At 38.9% G+C, this 21,206-nt stretch overlaps 1 protein-coding gene across 1 annotated transcript in view; it reads right to left on the bottom strand.

Annotated features, from left to right (window-relative positions):
- Nucleotides 1-21,206, bottom strand: part of nalcn (sodium leak channel, non-selective) — a 144,115-nt gene that overhangs the window by 36,296 nt on the left and 86,613 nt on the right. Inside the window, exon 18 of the mRNA XM_066686611.1 lies at nucleotides 129-265. Within this exon, the coding sequence (XP_066542708.1) occupies nucleotides 129-265 (137 nt within the window). The remainder of the gene's footprint in view (nucleotides 1-128; nucleotides 266-21,206) is intronic.

A 21,206-nucleotide genomic window follows, 5' to 3' on the forward strand; every position in this document is an offset into this window, starting at 1 on the left:
TAAAGAAAATGAAACATCTGAACTACAGTAGCTTTTGGTAGTACTGTAGTATACTGGAGTAGCTTAGGTAGTGTTCAACACATTGAAACAATCAGATGCTACGAACAGAATGCAGGTCCATACGGTACCTAATCCTGGGCACAGTGAAGTCTGACGGCAGCTTGGATATCTTCACCATCTGTGGTCTGTTGGGGAACTTCTCAAAGATGCGCAGACGCAGGGGAAGCTTCTCTTTTGTGTCTGCATTGGCCTCGCTCTGCTTCAACTGGAGAGAAAAAAAACACATGCACACACACACACACACACACACACAAAAAAACTCAATTAAAAGTGTGCCAGCAGGCATTCACAAAACATTTACTTTAAAAATAGTCCACTCACAACAGCCTACATTTTTAAACAGAGGTTATTTTTTTTTTATTTTTTAGCCAATTTTGAATTGCATGCAAAAAAAAAAAAGTTAGGACTGAAGCATTTTTACCTTGGTGTAGCATCACTCTTTATTTTAACAACACTCTGTAAACATTTAGTAACTGAGGCGAACAGTCGCTATAGTTTTGAAAGTGAAATGTTTTCAGATTCTTGCTTTTTATAGGATTTCAGATGCTCACCAACTTGGGGTTTCCATTATAGTGTTGCACCAGTTGTTTCTCTGTGGGTGACAGTAGGACACTACTGAGTAACATGTTTAGCCAATTTTAGAGTTCTAGGATTCTTTTGATGTCTAATCTTACCAATACTGTTCACATTGTAAATGAGCTTCATACACTGCTCCTCACTGTTGTCAGAAGAAAAGGAAGGTAGGATGAGTCAGAAATGCTTTAGACCATGGCACAGTGCACTGCTCTGGCTCAATGTGCCATAACCTCTTATCATCCCCCAGCTCAATTATACAATACAAAGGTTGTGGGTGATTAGCACTGTGTACTTGAGCGACTCATCTTTCTACGGTCGTTCGGAAGACAGCATAGACAAGCCATAACAGAATCACTGGAGAGCAGTGCCTAATGATGAAAATTACCTTGCCTAGAGCAGTTCAGCCATGCTCAATCTACTATTAGAATAAGGCAAAATATAGGGAATCTAGTTGGAAGATTAAAGCCTTAAAGACACCGTAACAACAAAAGCCTGTTAATTATAAAAGGAAAAGGTGGGATGGAAGTGGTCATTAAATAATAATAATAATAATAATAATAATAATAATAATAATAATAATAATAATAATAAATACATAAACAATAAAAATAAAAACAGTCAATTGTCATGAACTTGGTATTTAAAAGCACTTAAATATATTCACCAGCATAAAAATAACAAGCAAGCTAAATGTTGATTGTATACAATACTGCCAAAGATCTGTCAACACTGCTCACCCAATGCATCTTGTGAAAGTAACGGTTTCAAGTTTGTCCCTTTTTGTTGCAGGTACTACCTCTACTCTTCTGGGAAGGCTTTTACACTAGGTGCTGAGATACTCTGAATATCACAAGAACATAGCAGATGTACACCCTAGCATAGCTGCATTTATAAGGACACCATTCAAGCTGTGCATGTACTGTTAAACCTCTGTATCCACAATTATGAATGATCTTACTAATTATAACAGGTGTCTATAATCCTTTGGGCATGTAATGGTAATGTACCAAATTCCTAGTGATTTCTTAACTACAGAGTGTAGAGCTCTACAGTAAGACTTGAAAGTCAGACCATGGTGCTATTCTGAAAACCAGTCCAAAGATGGCAGCAGCACACAGTCTGAAAAAATCCAAGCATACACAGTCAGTCCCCACACCATATATCAGGAAAAATAACATCAAAGCAAATTAACAACACAAATTCCATTTTCAGGAGACAGCCCGAGACAGAATAGTCGCTCTGCAAAATATATGTGCACGCGACCAAGCAGAACTGCACAAACTGGTCGAACAAAAGGAGAACGTCTAGATTTAGGGCAGCCAATTATATCAATTTAATTACCTATGAAAGAGTCTTATTGAAATTCCTTGACTGGCTCACACTGTCTGGAAGGCTGCAGATAAATCTGATGCATTTCTGATTAGTGAAGAGAGGCACCAAAAATCGAGTGCTTGATGAATGCTTATCGTTGGAAACAAGCTGGCAGTCAGCGCAATTCCACCCGTCTTTGCATGGCCACCGAAAGACCCTTCCGGAAATGAAAAAGGGAGTTTGAGAGAGAGAGAAGGGGCTGGAGGGAATGGAATGAAAAGGAGAAATGCTAATCTGTTTATTGCCTTCCACAGAGCAACGGAACCGCAGGGCTTGGCATATGAAGCCATACTTTCACTGCCCAGTGGTTGCTCTAATTCAAGCCTTGCTCAAATACTAAACCACAGAAATTGGAGACTGAATTCTTAAACAGAACTGGGTATCGTTAAAATATCATTTTTCTGGATCTTTTGATTTCATAAATATTATCCTAGTTATGGGCTTATTAAAAAATCAAAAACATTCATGGCTGTAAATCTGTACAATTATAGTATGAAAGGAATAAACCTTGTCCAGTCAGTCCTGAGTGAGACTTAAGTTTTTATCCTAAACATTTGGTTAGTAGATTTTTAGTAAACTTCGAGTCATTCAGTTGTCGTGGTGGGTCCGGAACCTACCCGGAATCACTGGGTGCAAGGCAGGAACACACCTTGGATGTGGTCTGTCACAAGGCAACAGATTCACTCACATCTATGGACACTTATGAGTAGCCAATTCACTTACCAACAGTTTTTGGACTGTGGGAGGAAACCGGAGCACCTGGAGGATACACATGCAGACACAGGGAGAACACACCAAACTCCTCACAGACAGTCACACAGAGCGGAGATCGAATCTAAAAGCCCCAGGACCCTAGAGACATTTTCTTTGAAGCTTCTACTTGTCTAGGAACAACTTACAGTAGTTAGTTCTTTCTGTAAAAACTTAATTATATTCAGCCACAAGTTATTTCAGTTGTGGGTGTTTGTATTGGTTGTACATTCAGCACTGCGGAAATGGCACTATGAAACCCCCATCCCCACCAAAGGAATTACAGTCTGTAGCTGTAGGGGGACCAGGGCAAAAATCCCCGATCCTATTTAGTTTTCCTTTAAATCTTCTAATCCAAAACTCACACATAGTTTTGCATACAATATTATCCCAAAACAGAAAAATAAATTGGTGCACATGCTTTTGCAACACTTGAAACAAATACATTGTTTCATACCTTGATGAAAAATATTTTTCTCATTTGCCATTTTCAAACTAGTTAATATTTAAGTAATTTTTTGTTGAATAAAATGACAATTGGTCCTTTTTAAAACCATGCCACTGTCACCATAAAATGACAAAAATGCAGGAGAATGTGTGAATTTTTAATTAAAATGATATGTTACAAAATAAATCACATTAAAACCTAATTTATCCACATTAAGTGCATTTTAAAGTAGTTGATTTAACTAATTATAAGGTCAATTTTGGAGAAAAGACTTATGCGATATGACACAGTCCTCTCGTAACTGAGGGTCTGAATAACTTCTTTGTGGAGCAAAAAGTGCTGGGAGCAGAGTCAGGGAGAGAGTGATATTCAGATGTATGTGATGCATTGTTGCAGCAGTGTTGTGCTATTGCTCTTGAGAGCATGCAGTGAGGAGGACGGATGGCACAGGGGCACTGGGGGGAATGAGGGTTGAGAGGGTTTTGTGCTTGACCTGCTGCATAAGCAGCTCGCTGGGTCTTCCATGATTCTGAGCCGAGAGACCTTTAGGACAAAAGCAGTGGAACATAAACCATTCCTGCAGCAGCCATCTCAACAATGGCTTTGTTTAGAGCTGGACGACACGCACAAAATAGAAAACACCACAATATACTCCTACGTATTGGACATGTTATCAGCTACACCTCACCTTTATGGTAGGACTACAATTACTCACTGTAACTCACCAACCGATTCACAAAAAGATAATATTTGTGCAGAAGACAATTCTCAGCACAGCAGTGACATCAGTGTTTGTAGCACCAGTTGCTTAAGTAATGTGCAGTATGAAGGAGTGTGTTATCGCTAATTATATCATGTTTGTGATTCGGGCGCAGCCATGAGCAAATGGTGATATACATCACTACAGCCACGATGCAAGCTGTGATAACAATTTTTACCAAAAATGAAAAAAAGAAAGAAAGCAAAGAAGCCCTAAAGATGGCCAAATATGCTTTAATGTATGCTATTCCTTCTGTTAAATAAGTAGTAGAGCGTTAACGGTAACGTTTACTATTGTTCTCAAAAAACAGTTTTTATTAAATCCATTAATTTTTTTTTTCCTGTATACTATGCTTTCTCTCTCTCTCTCTCTGCTCATGACAGAGGCATCTGGAGTGATTTTAGACAATGATAAGAACTCCAAACGTTGAAAAACCCGAGATGAGGATATTGCTCTCTTTCGGCTCCATAGTTGAGTAACGTCGACTTATTTTTGCTGTTTCTGATCACTTGAGTTTGAAATGTCTCCAACTCAGGAGACGGCAAACTGCATTACCAACTAATTAACTCGAGTTACAAATAAGTTTCTGTGATAAGTCAAACACTGAATAAAACTTACAGACAAGTTCAACTTCAGCCACTTACAAATAGCAGTGGTGTTTTTACCCCTTCAAACACAATATTCCCCCTTAAAATACGCTAAGCTTTGGAATGTGAACAACAAGAGAGAACTGCATTTCTCCACAATTGTAGACCTTCACTTTAATTATTGCATTTTCAGATTCAACTCAGCCAGATTAGCCTGAATATGATATTGTGCCACTCAGTCTATTAGTGAAGTGTTTCAGAGTCCTTGTTTGCAAAACTGCATTATATTGCTTCTGGTTCATTCCAGTTGGTTCAGTTGTTTCCCTTATGGAAAAACCTGCTCAGAAAATTCTGCCTGTTTCAGACAAAATAGATTGTTTTGAACCAAATTTGGAAGTAGTTGCGTAGTGTAAACTCTCCACCAATTCTAGGCTGAATGAATACCTTCAACAGCCAATGAGAAAAGAGAACAGAAAGTAAACACAGGCGCATGCAGTGGAGCTCTACAGAGGAGGACAGATTAAGTGGTAAAATTATGAAAATATACAATATATTACATAGTGCAGGATGTCCCCAGATAACAAGTATTACTTGTAGGAGAACATGGTGTGCCACACAACACGCTGTTGCGGCCTTTCAACTAAAATCTAATTTTCCTTTCCACCTTAAATGACGGAATGATGGATTATTAATGACAGAAAGTAGCCACAACTATGCGCTATTCTACTAATCTAGAGCTTCCGCTGCAGTGTGCAGATACTGCAATGACTATGTTTTCCCATCCATGACCCAAAAACATTTATACATGTTTTTTCTTTGTGAATCTACACAAATCAGCACAAACAATAGCCGCAGCAAGTTGTACGTCCGTATTTGTGTGTCTCTAAGGATATACGAGTTGCATGTTTGGTTGGGGAGTTTGGGGTCATGTAGTGTGTGTGATATATTCTCAGTCTCTTTAAAAATCGACAAAAATAGTCGTTATATTGGTATATACTGCATAAAAAAAAACTTTGCAATGAATGAAAAGCACATAGGTGAATGAGACTGAATTTACATGCCTTCATTTTAATACAGCAAAATAAATTAGATAATGGATCACTTAAATGCCCTGATGCATTAAAAGTTCAGAAACTCAAAAACCTGTAATCAAAAGGCACAGCGTATTATATACAACATGTGACTGATATTGCCTTCTGCACATTACACAAAGGCATTGCCTCAGGTGTCTTAACTGATGCTGACAAGGTGAGAGACTCTTCACCTGAATGACTTCACAGGCTTTGGTTGTCCTAGGTGGTCCACCAGTCATCACAGCTAATGCAACCACATCCTTTCAGATGATGCGCACAAGTCCTGACAGAAACGTTACTTTATATCAAGACAAACAGCCAACTGTAACAGGCGATTCTGATACAGTGAGCTTTCTTGAATATCTATGAAATATCACTTCTAAAGTGGGCCCATCCCCTTCTGTTTACACTATTCATTAAACATACCAGAACCTAATTGACCGAATTTGAAATAAACAGAATGGGCCGAGTCTGACTTTGATAACATGCATACAGGAAGTAACTTAGACAGCCAATCAGCAGTTTGAATTTGAAGCAAGAATGCTCAAAGGCTCACAGATGCCGACAACACAAATGACAGTATTAAAATGATTTTGAAAATGATATTGAATGAGATGTAGTTCCTAAAAACTCTATAGTATTGATGTATAATATATGTCTAAAGGTCCTTAAACACGTTTTGCTGAGTGACTACTGAGGATTCGTACACTGAGAATTCAGGCATTCATCTGTGCACACACAGTTTGTACAAAGCACTTCCAATAGAATAGGACACCCAGCACTGGCAAATCTGAACTATAATGGGATTAGAAAGGTTAAGATCAGGTTAAACAGAATACAAATCCCAAGGTAAACCGTCTAGTTAATCATTTCAGTCTGAAATCGAGATAGGTTCTGAAATTCTTCAGAGAAGTATATTATTTTCAAAAACATCAGGATTATTTTCAGGCTAATCACAAATTCCACCAAAACGCAGAAGCCCTTAAGAAGCATTTTTATAATCCAAAGATACACACACCTGAAAAGAATTTAAAATCCCATGGATTTAATACTTTGCACAGTGTGAAGCTGAAAGATCCAGAGATAAAAACAGCACATTAACAATAGGATACTTATGCCCTGGCGTCTTGTTTGTGAAGGATGCAAATGCTAAGGCTAGACAGGGTTTGTTTACTTCACCCCTCCCAAACAGAGAATAGAGGGGGGGAGAAGGACACCATGCATCGCACTGATTACAGTGTACAGCAAAACACCCGGAAGAAACTAGTGGCCTGTACTCTTGACCTTTCGCTGTGTTCTTAATACTGGCTGATGATGAGAAACTTTGAAAACTGCTACAGTCATCTTTTCCAGCCTTGGAGTCTGGCTCTTGTTGGGGTAAAGCTGTACTACCCTGAGATAAAAAAGACCTCTATATTTGCTTGGAGATGACTGCATTGTTTAAGAGTAAAAATTTGAAACCCTTACTGGTCCCCAAGGCCCCAATCAATGGCTCTGTACTTGGCAGAACCGTTGCAAGTGAACGCTCTGCTCAGCAGCAGCTTCTGATTAGCTCTCACCCCACTCACAAACATGGCATACTGTGGAGAGAACATGCACTTCCCCACCATTTACACCCCCTCGTATAAACAGCCCAACACTGCACCCTGCTTGGTTGTTTATTCCTGGCTTTGGCTTTATTACACAAGCAGGAAGCTCAAATAAGACTTGGGGCCAGACATACTAAGCATTTTGCATCACTTTCAGGGGCAAAAGGACACATTCTGTTGTGTGTTATACCCGACACTGTTAAACAAGTCTACTACAATCCCTATACCAGCAGTGTCCAAAGAAATCTATGCACCTCCATTTTATTCCTTATTTAATACAAATATATTGTTGCTATGCTGAAACCATTCATCTAATCAAAAAGCTGCATACAAGCAGATTCATACAATCTGGCCAAACAATTGTTTGAGCCGTGACAGGGTCTACAAAACTGAGGGGTGATTTAGCCTTTAAAAATTTGGCAGAAAAAAACAGAATAAAAAGAAAAACTAGAAAACTGCACTTTTTTAAGATAAGGTAGAATATCTGTACGACGTATATGGTTCCCAAGCATTTTCTTGACAACAGTAGGGGAGTTACACCAATGTCCTGAGTGGCCATTCCTACTGTGGCCACTTCTAGCATCCTAATAATCCCCATCTTCAAAACCTGGCTTACTCTCTCATCTTCTCTCCACCTAATAGGTTATGTGTGGCAAACACACTGGTGCAGACTGACTGTCCTAGCATCTAGGTGAATGTTTCACATTTGTCATGGCTGTGGAAACTCCCTATGCCTCTGACAGCCAATAAAGTCTCTGGGACACACATTTTTGGGGGGAATGTAACATTTTAGTTTCTAAGAAATACTTGACAATGAAATATTTTTACTAATTGTAAGGCACTACAAATAAACTGTCCATGTTTATTAGTTCTAAGACATAAAAATTGGCTAAAGAAATAGTAGCATGACTAGCTAGCATTCTAGCCTTTTAGTTACAAGAAATAAGTAGGCTTTTTCTGAAGGCCATAAGCATCCAAAATAAACCATGCCTTGCCTAATCAATTACATGAGATAAAGGTAGGGGTAATTAAATGGCCCCAGTCAGGAAGCTAATTTCTAACCTCTGACACAGTTATAAACACTAGCTCTGGTATGCTTACGTGGTTACATATGCATTCTGCATGCTTAAAATGACCTGTACCTCAATGACTGGTGCATTTACATTCATTCATTCATTCATTGTCTGTAACAGCTTATCCAGTTCAGGGTCGCAGTGGGTCCAGAGCCTACCCGGAATCATTTCAGGGTTGTGGTTACCTGCACATTTTTACATTTACTGAGGGTTCTGTCAGCCAGATACGTAAATGTGTGTATGTGTTTATATGTGGGTTGCTACAGAGCATGGCCTCTGCTCTTCATAGTCAGGAATCTGACACAAGTTTCTCATAAATCAGAGCAATGCTAGTTGAGGGGCCAAAATGAATGTGGTGGCCTTCAGACATATTAGGGTGATCCATTCACTCCTTTTCACACATTCTTTCCAATTTCAGGCTCGGGTGATCGGCGCATTAGGCTTTTTTCTCCAGGTCATCCAACTTGGCAAAAGACTGGGCTCTTATTATTGATCAATCACTTCACGCTTTGAAGCACATTCACAAAAACGGTCATGATGGATACTGTGCTGCAGGAGTCATGGGTAAGGCAGTTTTGGGAGCACTGTGAATGGCCACTCAGATCACCTGCATGAATTCATCGCACAAATCTACTCTACACACCATTAAGCACTTTTAACGCCCTGCCTCAGGAAGTATTAACAGCACAGAGCTAATGTAAAAACAGCTAACAATGGGTAATGCTTTTTTTGTGTGTGTATACTAGCAAGGAGTGTATAAACCTTTGAATACATGAATGAATTATTAGATGTAATCATGTATTTAATTTGATATTTGAGCTTATGACATGAATGTGAATGTGTGAGCAAGAGAGGCACAGAGAATGTAAATGCATTATTGTGCAAGAGATATATGCAAATATGCATGTGTTATGATATTGCTCATGCATATAATCTGGTGCTGTGTGCATATACCACTTTAGTGTGCATACTGGGTGTATGTGCTCATGTGTGCATGAGAAAAAGGAAGATTAGTAAAAGTGAGTGACAGAAAGAACGAGAGAGAGAGAGAGAGAGAGAGAGAGAGAGGTTTCCAGGAGCACTTAAATGTAAATGTATTTGTATTATAAAATGTACTCATAAATACCCTAATCAGCCAAAATATTAAAAATACCCAATTTTCTCTTCACTTATTTTTCATAATCAGCTGTACTTATAATATAGACTGCCTACAGATTGTATTCTTGCATTCACCTCCTTGGTTGTTTTCCACTTTCAATGCTTTTATAAATAACATCATGGTCAATGTAACATAGCTGTTTTTGAAAAGAATAAACAAAACAAAGGCAAAATATATATAAATAATTAGCCATGGCCTTGTGTAATCTGGGATTTGCAGTTATTTGTTTACAGTTAAGTGGCTGTGTATGTGTGTGTGCCAGAGATATCTGGCACAAAACCGAGCATGCTCTCACTCTTGTTACTGGGGGCAGTAGTTTCCTCAGGCTACCAAGATGGCAGGTGTAGTGTGGGAGGAGTGTGGAAGAACTTTTCAGATGCATAGAAACACAGAAAAAGACGAAAAGAGAGAAACAGAGGGGGTAGGGGGCAGCCATGTTGCTAACAGATGTAGAGGGAGCAAAGCAACACACATCTGTGTGGCACTCAGCTTCTTTACAACAATTATGTTTATGGTCAAAGCATGCATCATGTTTATTCCCTTCATCTAAAAGCTAGGGTATAGTTTGAATCTTAGTAGTAATGAGTGCTTTAAAGAACCTTGTTTAAAGAAAAGTGAATACAGCCTGCTTTAATATCACTGAACTATGGAATATTTTTGTAGTAATATGTAGTTAATTTATTATTAGTGTTTAAAAACTAAATATTTACATAATATTGAAATATAAACATAAATGTAACTGTACTAAAGAGTCCATATGTTAAAAGAATTCATTGGTTGCATGTAACATCACTGTATAGTAGCTGACATATTGAGTACTGTGATATTTATTTATTTATTTATTTCCATGCTTTTACTCCTCATTCATTCATTAATTATCTTTAACCACTTATCCAGTTCAGGGTCGAGGTGGGCCCAGAGCCTACCTGGAATCATTGGGCGCAAGGCAAGGCTTTCAGTCCTTGCTTTGCTGTGGTGTGGAAACATTCTTCACTCATCATTTCACATTTTTAGACAAGAAACAGTTTTTTTTTTCCTTTTCAGACAGTGGCATAAAACATTGACCCATTCTTAGAGCAAAGGGTCAGCATGTTTATTTACCCTGTAAACTGGGTGAAAGGAATGGGAGATAAAAATATGTAGCTTGCGCCTGTAGTATACACAAGTGAAATAATGCAATTACTGAAGCTTGTATATGACCCGTGTATGAATAACTCTCACAGATTTGGTCATGAGCAGAGAAATGCATTGGAGTCTAAGGTGCTAACAGTTTCAGCACTCTTGATTTAACATAATCAAGTATTTATTAAGGATTCAAGGAGTCTTTATTGTCATACGCAACACGTGACACTGTAATAATCCTATTTGTTTTTATTGTAATGATAATCTAAATATTCTAAAATTTGATTTCGTCTGATGCCTAATAACTTTAAAATGTGCACAATTGTGGGTAACTCAGAACTGTATTGTTTTGCTTCTTTTTAGAGACTTTTAAAACATTGCTGTGATTGCTCAGATGGGGCCAGCCAATCAGCCTTTTATATTTAAGTGAAAAGGATGTATGTACTTAAACTTAATTGGAAGAAGCTTCTAAGATGTTGAACTGCATTTCTACAAAACAGCCTGTAATTTGAGAATGGTCCAACTTAATTTTTATCATATAATAACAGAACATAGGCATGTCCTATTTTTCATATTAATGCAATTGTTTTAATTATATGAAATTTCAAATGGCATGTTAATGATGTTAAATGTTGTAGATTATGTAGCTGTCATAAAGTGCTGAAGAGAGACTGACAAAATTCACATGCAGAGAACAAGTCATGCACCGGTCAGTCAAAAAAAAGCCAAATATATTGTACTAGATGTATAATTATTAGTTGTAGGCGGCATATTGATTCAATTTGACAATTTATGCCAGAACTAGTATGAAGTTAGCAGTCATTCTGGTTTGTCCAGTAATATATAAACCTGGATTTTCCTGGTTGAATATTAGCTGATCAATTTGTTTGTGTATTTATTTATTTATTTATTTATTTATTTATAGACAGAAAGCTATTGTGACATCCACTGTTACAAAAGCCACTGTTAGTTACAAAAGCAATCTTGTCGAAATATGCAAAGTGTCAAAATTTTCCTCCTGAAGTTGAGGCCATGTCAAAGATCTGTGGGCAAAAACAGTGACGTTGGATAATGCTTACTATATGGTTGAGATGACAACTGCTTTCAGGGATGCTGGGAGCTAGAAGCCTTCTAAATCTCAGAGGAACTCAAATAGAGGAGAGTTAGCATTCACTTTGATCACTGCCTGAGAGCTCACTTCTGTCTCCACCATGCTGCTTGGTGGGCCCTGAAAATTCTTCACAGAAATTCTTCCCAAACTATCGCACATCTTATGTTAGTATTCTTACTGCAGAGAATTCAAAAGCAGACAACACTTAAAAGAAAAATCTCAGATGAGCGGGTGCTTATTTGTTTTTTTAATTTATATATCTACAGTACTGCTCAGAAATCTGAGGCACCTAAGATAATTATATATATTTAAACTAATGCCTTTTCAATAAGTGTGGTGTTGTATAAAGTTTTATATAATCACAGTAGATACAATAATATTAATATAGAACAAATAAGAAATATAAGACAATGTTTTTCTTTAAAGTAGTAGGTGTGAGTTGAAGAACAATGTTTTGTTCAGATTCTCCTTGATTGCACGAATTTGTTAAATCAACAGCACACATTATTTAAAATCATTTATTAACCAGTAACACTAGGTTTTGGACAATAACCTCAAACAATATGCTCAAACAAAACTGCCACCAGGAGAGATTTGGAGTTAAATCAACACATTCACAGACACACTTAATGGAATAATGTTATTTGGTTTTATTCTAATCTTGTGTGTTATTTGTTGTTTGTTTGTTTGTTTTTTATCAAAAAATACTTATTGCTCAGACAAATAGCTCTGCTAACTATACCTTTGCACATTACTGCATATAATAAAATAATTAATATATAATATTAATCAGATTATTTTTTTCCAGTTTTAGTCATTGTTAACTGCATTCACTAGTTTTGTCTCCCGAACCCACATGATGCTCCCAATCTAAGAAAGTAAATTCTCGTACATGCCTCATTTCAGCCTCCATTTTCTGACGCTACGTATATTGGCCAGTTCAACTTGCTTGGAGGAAAACATTAAAAGCTCAATTCTGTTATGTTAGCTAAGAGATGTCCATGTTGGCTGTCATTGTTTGCTATCCTACCCACAAAAGGGTGCAAGGACAAATCACGCTCTCTGGAACTCTAGGCCACAGATGGCTACAGCATAACTAGGGATTGCAATCTCCTGATGACAGGGCCAACACTTGGAGAGCCCCTCAGGGGTCACAAATCCAAATCAGACCATGTCGCATCCACAAGACTGCAGTTGTTTCCAGTGAGACAAGGAAAAATTCAGAACCGAGCCTTCATCTAGCAGTGTTCATTCTAGCAGATGTACTGTGCCATCAACAGAGCAAGCTTGCCCTCAATTGAAAGCTGTTAATGGGCAGAAGCCATGCATCCCATGTAATCCATCACAGCCCAAGCCGTGCAGTGTTTATCGATCAGCTGGCCAATGTCTGGTACGTGCGGATGGCAAAACGAAGGAGAAGGAAAATAGAGGCGAGCGCTCCAGCACTGATCTCAGAGCAAATGAGATGATGAGGACATTCATCAGAATGAGCAGGAGGAAGGGTGGATGAAGCTTTTCCCAATGACAAGGTTTTAGCGCGGCAAAATTAAGAAGGTATGATCATGACTCTGTTCATAATACTGATGTTCTGCTTTTGAACAGCATGTTAAGTCCCCATGTAAACAGCTTTCACAAAAACACATCATTCTTTATTCTGCAAGATTCTTGCCATTTTGGATCTTTGCAACTGTCTGATCAATCTTAACTAACACTGTATTTTCAAATAAATATCCAGACAAGTATCCAATGCTTGATAAAGTTGATAAAGTTGTCAAATTTTATGTCTTTAGAAAAACACTAGAGTAAAATGATAGGATGAGAAAAAAGAACATGTCTTTCCAAGTAGCACCGTCACAAGATGCCAACTTTCAATTACTTATAATACTGAATAAATCAAGAAATGTTTGTTTACAGTAAATTGGAAAAACTTTATTATTTACCGTGAATGGATTATTGCTGTGTTCACAACCATCATACAGTTTCAGTGAGATAAATTATATTACATGTCAATTGCATCCAGGGCCACTGTTAACCTTGAAGTTCTAACACAAAATCTGTCTGGATAAGTATGTGGTACATGTACTTCTGTGTCCTGCTCTCCAGACTTCCGTACAGAGTGTGGAGGAAGAAGGGTCATTTCTTCCCTTTCATTTAGCCTCTAATGAGGCATGCCAGTGCTGCATAGGCTATAAACTCCCAGACCACTTAGAGCTCCACCTCTGGATCCCAGGAAGCTAGCTGGCGGGCTGCTTAGCGCAAAGGGAGGGTGACGGAGCATGGCTGCCGCTCCTCATGCACTCCTCTGAGGAAAAAGGAAGGTGACATTGAAGCCATTTATGCTTCGGCATGTGTCCCCCGTGTGGCACGGTCCTCACAGCTGCCGACAGATCAGGGTCCCTTTGGCAGAATGAAACGTGGCTTTTATTTAACGCTTCGGTGATGGGAAAGGCGGGACTGGGCTAAGGAGGGATGCCACTATAGTTAAGCCTCATCTGGTCAGGCGAATCCTTTCATGTGAAAATGTTAAAGCTGATGCAGTCGCAGGGAGAAAACTAGGTCAAGGTAAAAGGTGAGATGGAAACACACACACTCACTCACACACACACACACACACACACAGACTGTCTGGGGCAGCAGACATCTGGATCAGGTGCTGTGTGAGGAGGAAGGCAGAGGGGTGGGGGAAAGGGCGGAGCTTTTAGAAGGCCAGAGAAGTGTGTTCCAGAAAGTCTTTTTGACAGACAGCTCTGTTACTAAGGGAAGTAGGAGGGTCATGATTGTCAAACTATAATGTTTGTATGACACAGACAGATAAACAGCCAAGTACTTTTACAAGGTTTTAGTGTGTGTGTGTGTGTGTTTCTACACATTCTCTGAGGCTTTCTGAAGAGAAGATGTGCTTCATGCAAATGAGGGCTAAAGCCACCCCCCCCAAAAAAAAAAATAAAATAAAATAAAATATATAAAATTCACCTTAGATCAAATTTACTGTCTACTCTGAGCAGTGTGGCAGCCTAGACATTCCTCAGCAAGTACAAGCCACTACTATGACCCTCAGCAGCAGGAGAGAGAGAGAGGGTGGGGGTATTTCTTTATTCCTCTTCCATTTCTGGCTTTTATTCACAAACCCCTTCTAATTTCACAGCTGTGTTGGTAAGCTCTACAAGCCGAGTGTTTTTCTGCCAAGCGGTGCTCTGTGGTTCCAGCCTTGCTCCTCTTTGCTCACAGTGGGATTGAGTGGGCTTGTGAGCTGCAATATCAGCAGGACAGCCTCACGCCTCCCTGTTGCATGCTGAATACAAACAGATATGAAGATACGCATGGGGATTCTGCACTAGATGGCACTGTGGTTAGATGCAAAAAGCTCACCAAACAACAGACGTGTGGCAACATCACGACCTGTTATTAAACTCAACTTCCAAATATCAAAAATGACACAACTTGACATTGTTAATTGGGATATGAATGCATGACGCCATGTCTATATAATGGCCAAGCATGGAAAAAAGATATAAATGCCAAGTCTGACAGTACAAACTGATTTACATCTCAAAGTGTGTTAAAGGTACACTAAGTAAGATTTTGTATTTTTGCACCTGGGCACCCCCTACAGCTGCAGAATGTTATTAATTTTCACAACACTAAAACAAAAATGACATTGTGCAATTTCTGCAGCGCTGGGCCCATTGTAGGAAAGACAGATGACCTATTCTCCCTATTACAGGTCTGTGGAGCATATAATGATACTGAAGCTGGCATTTAAAGGTATAATTATTACATAGTGTTCCTTTAACCGTTACTGAGAATGTGAGATCAGAAGCAACTTTTAAAAGAGCACTGTGAAATTTTAAATCCGCCGACCAGGCATGAAATAGGAAGTAAAATTTAAGTGCTTAAAGACATCACAACATTCTAAAGATGAGTTAATTACTCCACAGGCATGTAATTAGGTTTCATCATGACCCATATTGAGATACTCATCACATTTTGTGATGAAAACAAGAATCATTTACCATTATTGTTAATTTTTGTTCAAATGAAATATCTTCCTCTGAAATGTAAGAAGTTTTTTTGTTGTTGTTCTTAGGACAGTGATGTTATGTATACATCTGTTCTGAAGTTTACAGGGTACAAAGCTATGTTCTGAAACAAGCTTAAATCACACTGCCTTATGCAAAGCATTATCTTCAGATGAACACAGGAACAGTGTTAACCAGAGTGGAATATCACCCATTTAACACCATTGGGGTGAGCTGGAGAGGTGTGTTTTTAATCCAAAACCAATTGTCCAACACCAGCAACTTACTTCTGTCCATAAAGGGTCATATGTAGGGAACATCAGGCCCTGAGAAAGCGTTTAGATTCTGGAATGGAGAAAGGTGTAATTACTGACACCGCCTGGAGTAATAACAACTTATTTGAGAGAGAGAGAGAGAGAGAGAGAGAGAGCTCAGAGCTCATTATTTACCAGTGTAGGCTGTAGCCAGCCTCTAAGAGAGAGAAAGAGCCCTGCGTTGTCTTTTCCATTATTCACCTGGAGAGATGGCACTTTATAAGACAGACTCTGCAAATTGAGCTGTAATGAATGTACTGCGGCTCCTTTCTCGTTCTCTCGCAGCCTTTTGATTTCTCCCTCTCTCAGCCACCCCCAACCTGTTCCACAACGCATACGGCCACGCTCGCCTGGAGAGCAGTCTCATATCAGGAATGTTTGCCCCCACACACGCGCACACACACACACACACACACACACACACACACACACACACACACACACACACACACACACACACACACACACACACACACAGAAAGAGACCCCCAAGGGAAACTTTCCCATTTGATTTCTGTCAGTAAAAAGATAAACACCCCCCCACCACCACCACTACCACCACTGCTAGCTGCTTCTCACTGCCATTTAGCTGTAGGGAACTAATGATTTGTTGAGCTACTATCAACCATCAATCTCTCCAATCAGAAGGGGAAACAGTCCATGTTCAGCCAAATGAATAGGCTGCATTAAGAGATATGAAACAGAACGCGATATGGAGCAAAACAGAACAGGTCATGATGAGGGTGACCTGCTTATCAAAGTGTCCATATCATATAAAAACAAACATATCTTTGTAGATGGCTATAGTAAGTAGCTAAAGTTTCCCCAAATCCATATGGTTTGGATATGGAATCTGAGCTCAAAAGCATTGTATCTGAGCTGCATAGACTGAGAACAGGCTGAAGCAGGATAACTCTCCACACTTGGTTTTGGGCCTGGGCAGTTGGTTGTGCTCTCAGTGAGAAACAACTTTCAAAAGATGTCCTGATAGGTATAAAGGGCTTCCATTTGAAATTTTCTCGTGTGAAAAAAAAATCTCCTGCCTTCATTGTCCTATTTCTGGCAATTTGTTTGCTACAGGGGTCTTTCAAACAGAACCGGGTTTTGTGCATGGCTTGATAACACAAGCCAGCCAATGAGATACTGTCTTTTAAATTGTTTTAGCCCCAAAGGTTAAAAAAAAAAAAACATAAAAATAAAATAGCAACAGTCCATTTACAAGTGATGGGGAGCAATAAATGTACATGGGAAAATGTCATTTTACAAGTGCTAATAATACTATTAAATACTATCTATATATAATACTATATATTAACTCAAATGCAATAGATCTTATTACAAGCAGCTAGACCTGCCTTTTTCACAAACATAGCACCTCTCTGGAAGATCCTGTTCTGCTCCTTGGTGTCTCCTTCAATCAAATCTATTCACCTCATAGGCAATGCTGTCTGCGCAAATTCATTATAAATTCCACAAACCTAATTTCATTCAATAAATGCAATATTCCAATCAAGGGTGATGAGGATGCCAAAGCACACATTATCGGGTCCTGACGGAGACTAAGAGGGAGCTCATTAAACACTTCCTGTTATTGGGTTGATCCACGGCATGTGGAACACACCAGGAATTTATTAGCTTTACCTCCACTTATCCTGTTGGCTTTAATTGCTAATGATCTTTCTGCACATGTGCAGGTGCCAACACATTGAATCCACATCCTGAGATAAAAAAATATAAATATATACATAATGGAGGATCAGGCCATTTGAAAGATTATTGACGTCCTATAATAGCTCGTTTCTTATGGTCAGGATCTCTGGCCATTGGTCTCTCTCCTCAATTTTTACTTACAAATTGGCTATTTCTAACCAGACGTAAAGTATAGCATGAAGCGCAGCCACTCACATGCTAAAGACTGGAGCCATCGCTTGCTCAGATTAGCAAAGCATCAGGAACCACCTTCTTCCACTGTTTTATGGTCCAGGTCTGATGCTCATATTACCAGAGGTGGCACTTTCAGGCGCAGACAGAGGTGAGCACTGGCACTCTGTCAAGGCTGCAACTATATAGCCCCATTTACTTCATCATTGTCTGCATCAATCCATTTGATGTAAAATGTATACAAATAAAACAATTAAAAAAAATATTTTAATACTATTATAGCCTTAAAAGTGTCAACACATTCATTCATTCATTGCCTCTAATTGCTAATCCAGTTTAGGGTCGAGGTGGGTCTGGAGCCCACCCGGAATCACTGTGCGCAATGCTAGAGCACACCCTGGAGTTGGTGCCAGTTCTTCTCAGGAATCTTAAAAATATATATACCTTAATATCCTTAATATTAGCACAATAGTATAATAATTAATGTAGAATGATTAATTAATTAATATAATTAATATGATTAATTAATTAATTCATTGTCTGTAACCGCTTATCCAGTTCAGAGTTGCAGTGTGTCCAGAGCCTCCCCAAAATCATGGGGTGCAAGGCAGGGAGCACACCCTGAAGGGGGCGCCAGTCCTTCACAGGGCAACACACCCACACATTCACACACAGCCCCACACATTCACTTACACACACACCTACGGACACTTTTGAGTTGGCAATCCACCTACCGACGTGTGTTTTTGGACTGTGGGAGGAAACCGGAGCACCCGGAGGAAACCCACGCGGACACGGGGAGAACACATCAACTCCTCACAGACAGTCACCTGGAGCGGGACTTAAATCTACAACCTCCAGGTCTCTGGAGCTGTGTGACTCTGACACTACCTGCTGCACCACCGTGCCACACATAAATATAATAATAAAATAAAAATTTAGCATGTTTTCATTTTTTAAAAAAATGTCAAAAATATGTACATAAAACTAAGACTTATGTCACACCAGGATCATCAATATTTTGATAATGGGGACGCAGACATTCTTGAGAGTCCAAAATACTTCTTTCTCAGGATTAAAACAAGCCAAATGCTCTCAATAAAACAAACTTTGTCTTCTCCTTGAGCTACCTGTCAGGAACGCGGAGCGGACAGATAACATGACCGACCTGACATAAAACAAAGGTGAAATGTTCGACAAACAGGACGTGAGACAAGAGGGCTTAAATGCTTGACACAAACGAGACACACCTGGAGAGATAACGAGGGGACAGGTTAACAAATGACAGACGAGGAGGCGGGACAAAGGCGGGACTAGAATAATAACAAACATAGCCATGTGCTAAAAGAGCACATGACCGGGGAAAACAGACATGACGAGACGAGGGCGTGACACTACCCCAGTGCTGTTAAACGTCACTATGCCCATTCTGTCATCTACTGTTAGGTAATTAAAATTCCCTCTGCGAAATACTCAGTCTGAAAAATCCTTACTCGTCCTATATTCCAAGTTACCACAATGCGATTTAACCTTGGTCTAACTTACTAAGGTGTGACTCAACCTTGCTTGGCCCACTCCATAAACTAACATGGTGTGATTAAATCTTGTTCAGCCTGCTTTGCAAACTACTCTAGTGCTGTTGAAACTGCTTCCTTTCAAACCTCAGTCAGTCCGACCAAAAGGCTCTTCTAGTCTTAAGCAAAACATATAACCAAAATAACTGGTGAGCATCAATTAAAAGAATAAAATAGCACAATGGATTTACATCCAATCAACTATGTGGACATTGGCTGTTGCTGTTTACATACATTTGGTAAATTTTTCCCTACAACTGGTGTGGATTTTTTGGGGGGAGAAATATTGTTAAGTGACTTGTACCTACTGATGATATCCATAACATAGTATAATGATGTTATTTATTATGATAAACCAACATTGTCATTTTGCCCAGCCTGTCAGAAGATATCAAAAAGAAATCATCAAACCCACATTTAATCTATCACTGCAGCATGGGCCATGCACGCTTTTGTCGTTTGTGTCTGTGCTTTTGAAATGGTTTTCAGATCAAGACAAATCAGCTGTCTGCACTGACAGATGCAAGTAATTTCCATGAAGGCCTGCATTACAGTCTGCAAACAATGATGAATGTTATCGCACAAATGGAATAGATCATGACAACATGCAGTAAACAAATCTTCAGTCGCTGCATACCAAATGAGTTTATGCTCTTCCTTAACACCTGGGTTGTTTGAAATATTCATAGGAAATCCAAATATATCCTCTAATTGAGTCAGCTAAAAGACCACAGCCCACATTCTCAGAAGTCTGATCAGAATTAAAGTGTTGCACAGAGCTCCACTCCAACTTTTGTGGGCTCTCAGGAATAAAAGCAGACTCTGCTACACCACATTAGAGAGTTTATAATCCACACGGACAGTATTAAAGATATTTACAAAGAGCAGGCCTGGAGAAGAATGGCTTCCAGAACTTCTATATTGCCACAGATCTTGAATTAATTATGTTGGTATCTGGGAAAAGACAGACTAATGCACAAGGGTGGGTTTATATTCCTGCTGGACATATTCAACACTCAATAAAATTAAATTAACGAAAGTGGCACCAATATTTTATTAAACGATTTGTGTCACAGTGCTTTGAAAATGTATGAGTACCTCCAGCTTTGCATATTTATGACATGATAGTTTCAGATCCTCTCACAAAATGCAATAAAAGATTGTGTGAGGCAACAACTATTGATGACTCATATCACCTATAGCATTGTTCATTTTTTCTTACACTTTAAAACATTAAAATGTAGCCTGTTCCTTTGATGCAAGATTTTTATTTTATTTTTTTAAACTTTAGACATACATTACTGTGAGGATTTTATGGCATCCATCTATTAGATTAATTTTAGTTTTTTAAAATTAATTGGATGTTTGCTGTGATGTTTTGTCATGTTAAACTGTAAATCTGAGAAATAAATTAACACATCAGCTGTCACTGTAAGTTTTAACATTTAACCACCAAGTTTAATGAACTGTATCTTAGTATTTTAAATGACTGAATACAAATTCTCAGACCACAGTGTATTCATTACTTTCACTATTTGGCAAACATCAGATCACTTTCTATCTCTGTGTTGCAAATGATTAACAATGATTTTTAAGGTGTGTTTACCACAGGTGTGCCGGATGCTGGTCTTTCAAGGAGGGGAAGCTCAATTTCAGCCTACATCATAAAATGTGTTGGTTTATTTATAGATAAATTCTACCCTCCTTTCCTTTTCAAGAAAATGATCTGTGACCCTGTC

Source organism: Hoplias malabaricus, chromosome 12 (genome assembly GCF_029633855.1).
Source record: "Hoplias malabaricus isolate fHopMal1 chromosome 12, fHopMal1.hap1, whole genome shotgun sequence".
NCBI lineage: Eukaryota > Metazoa > Chordata > Actinopteri > Characiformes > Erythrinidae > Hoplias > Hoplias malabaricus.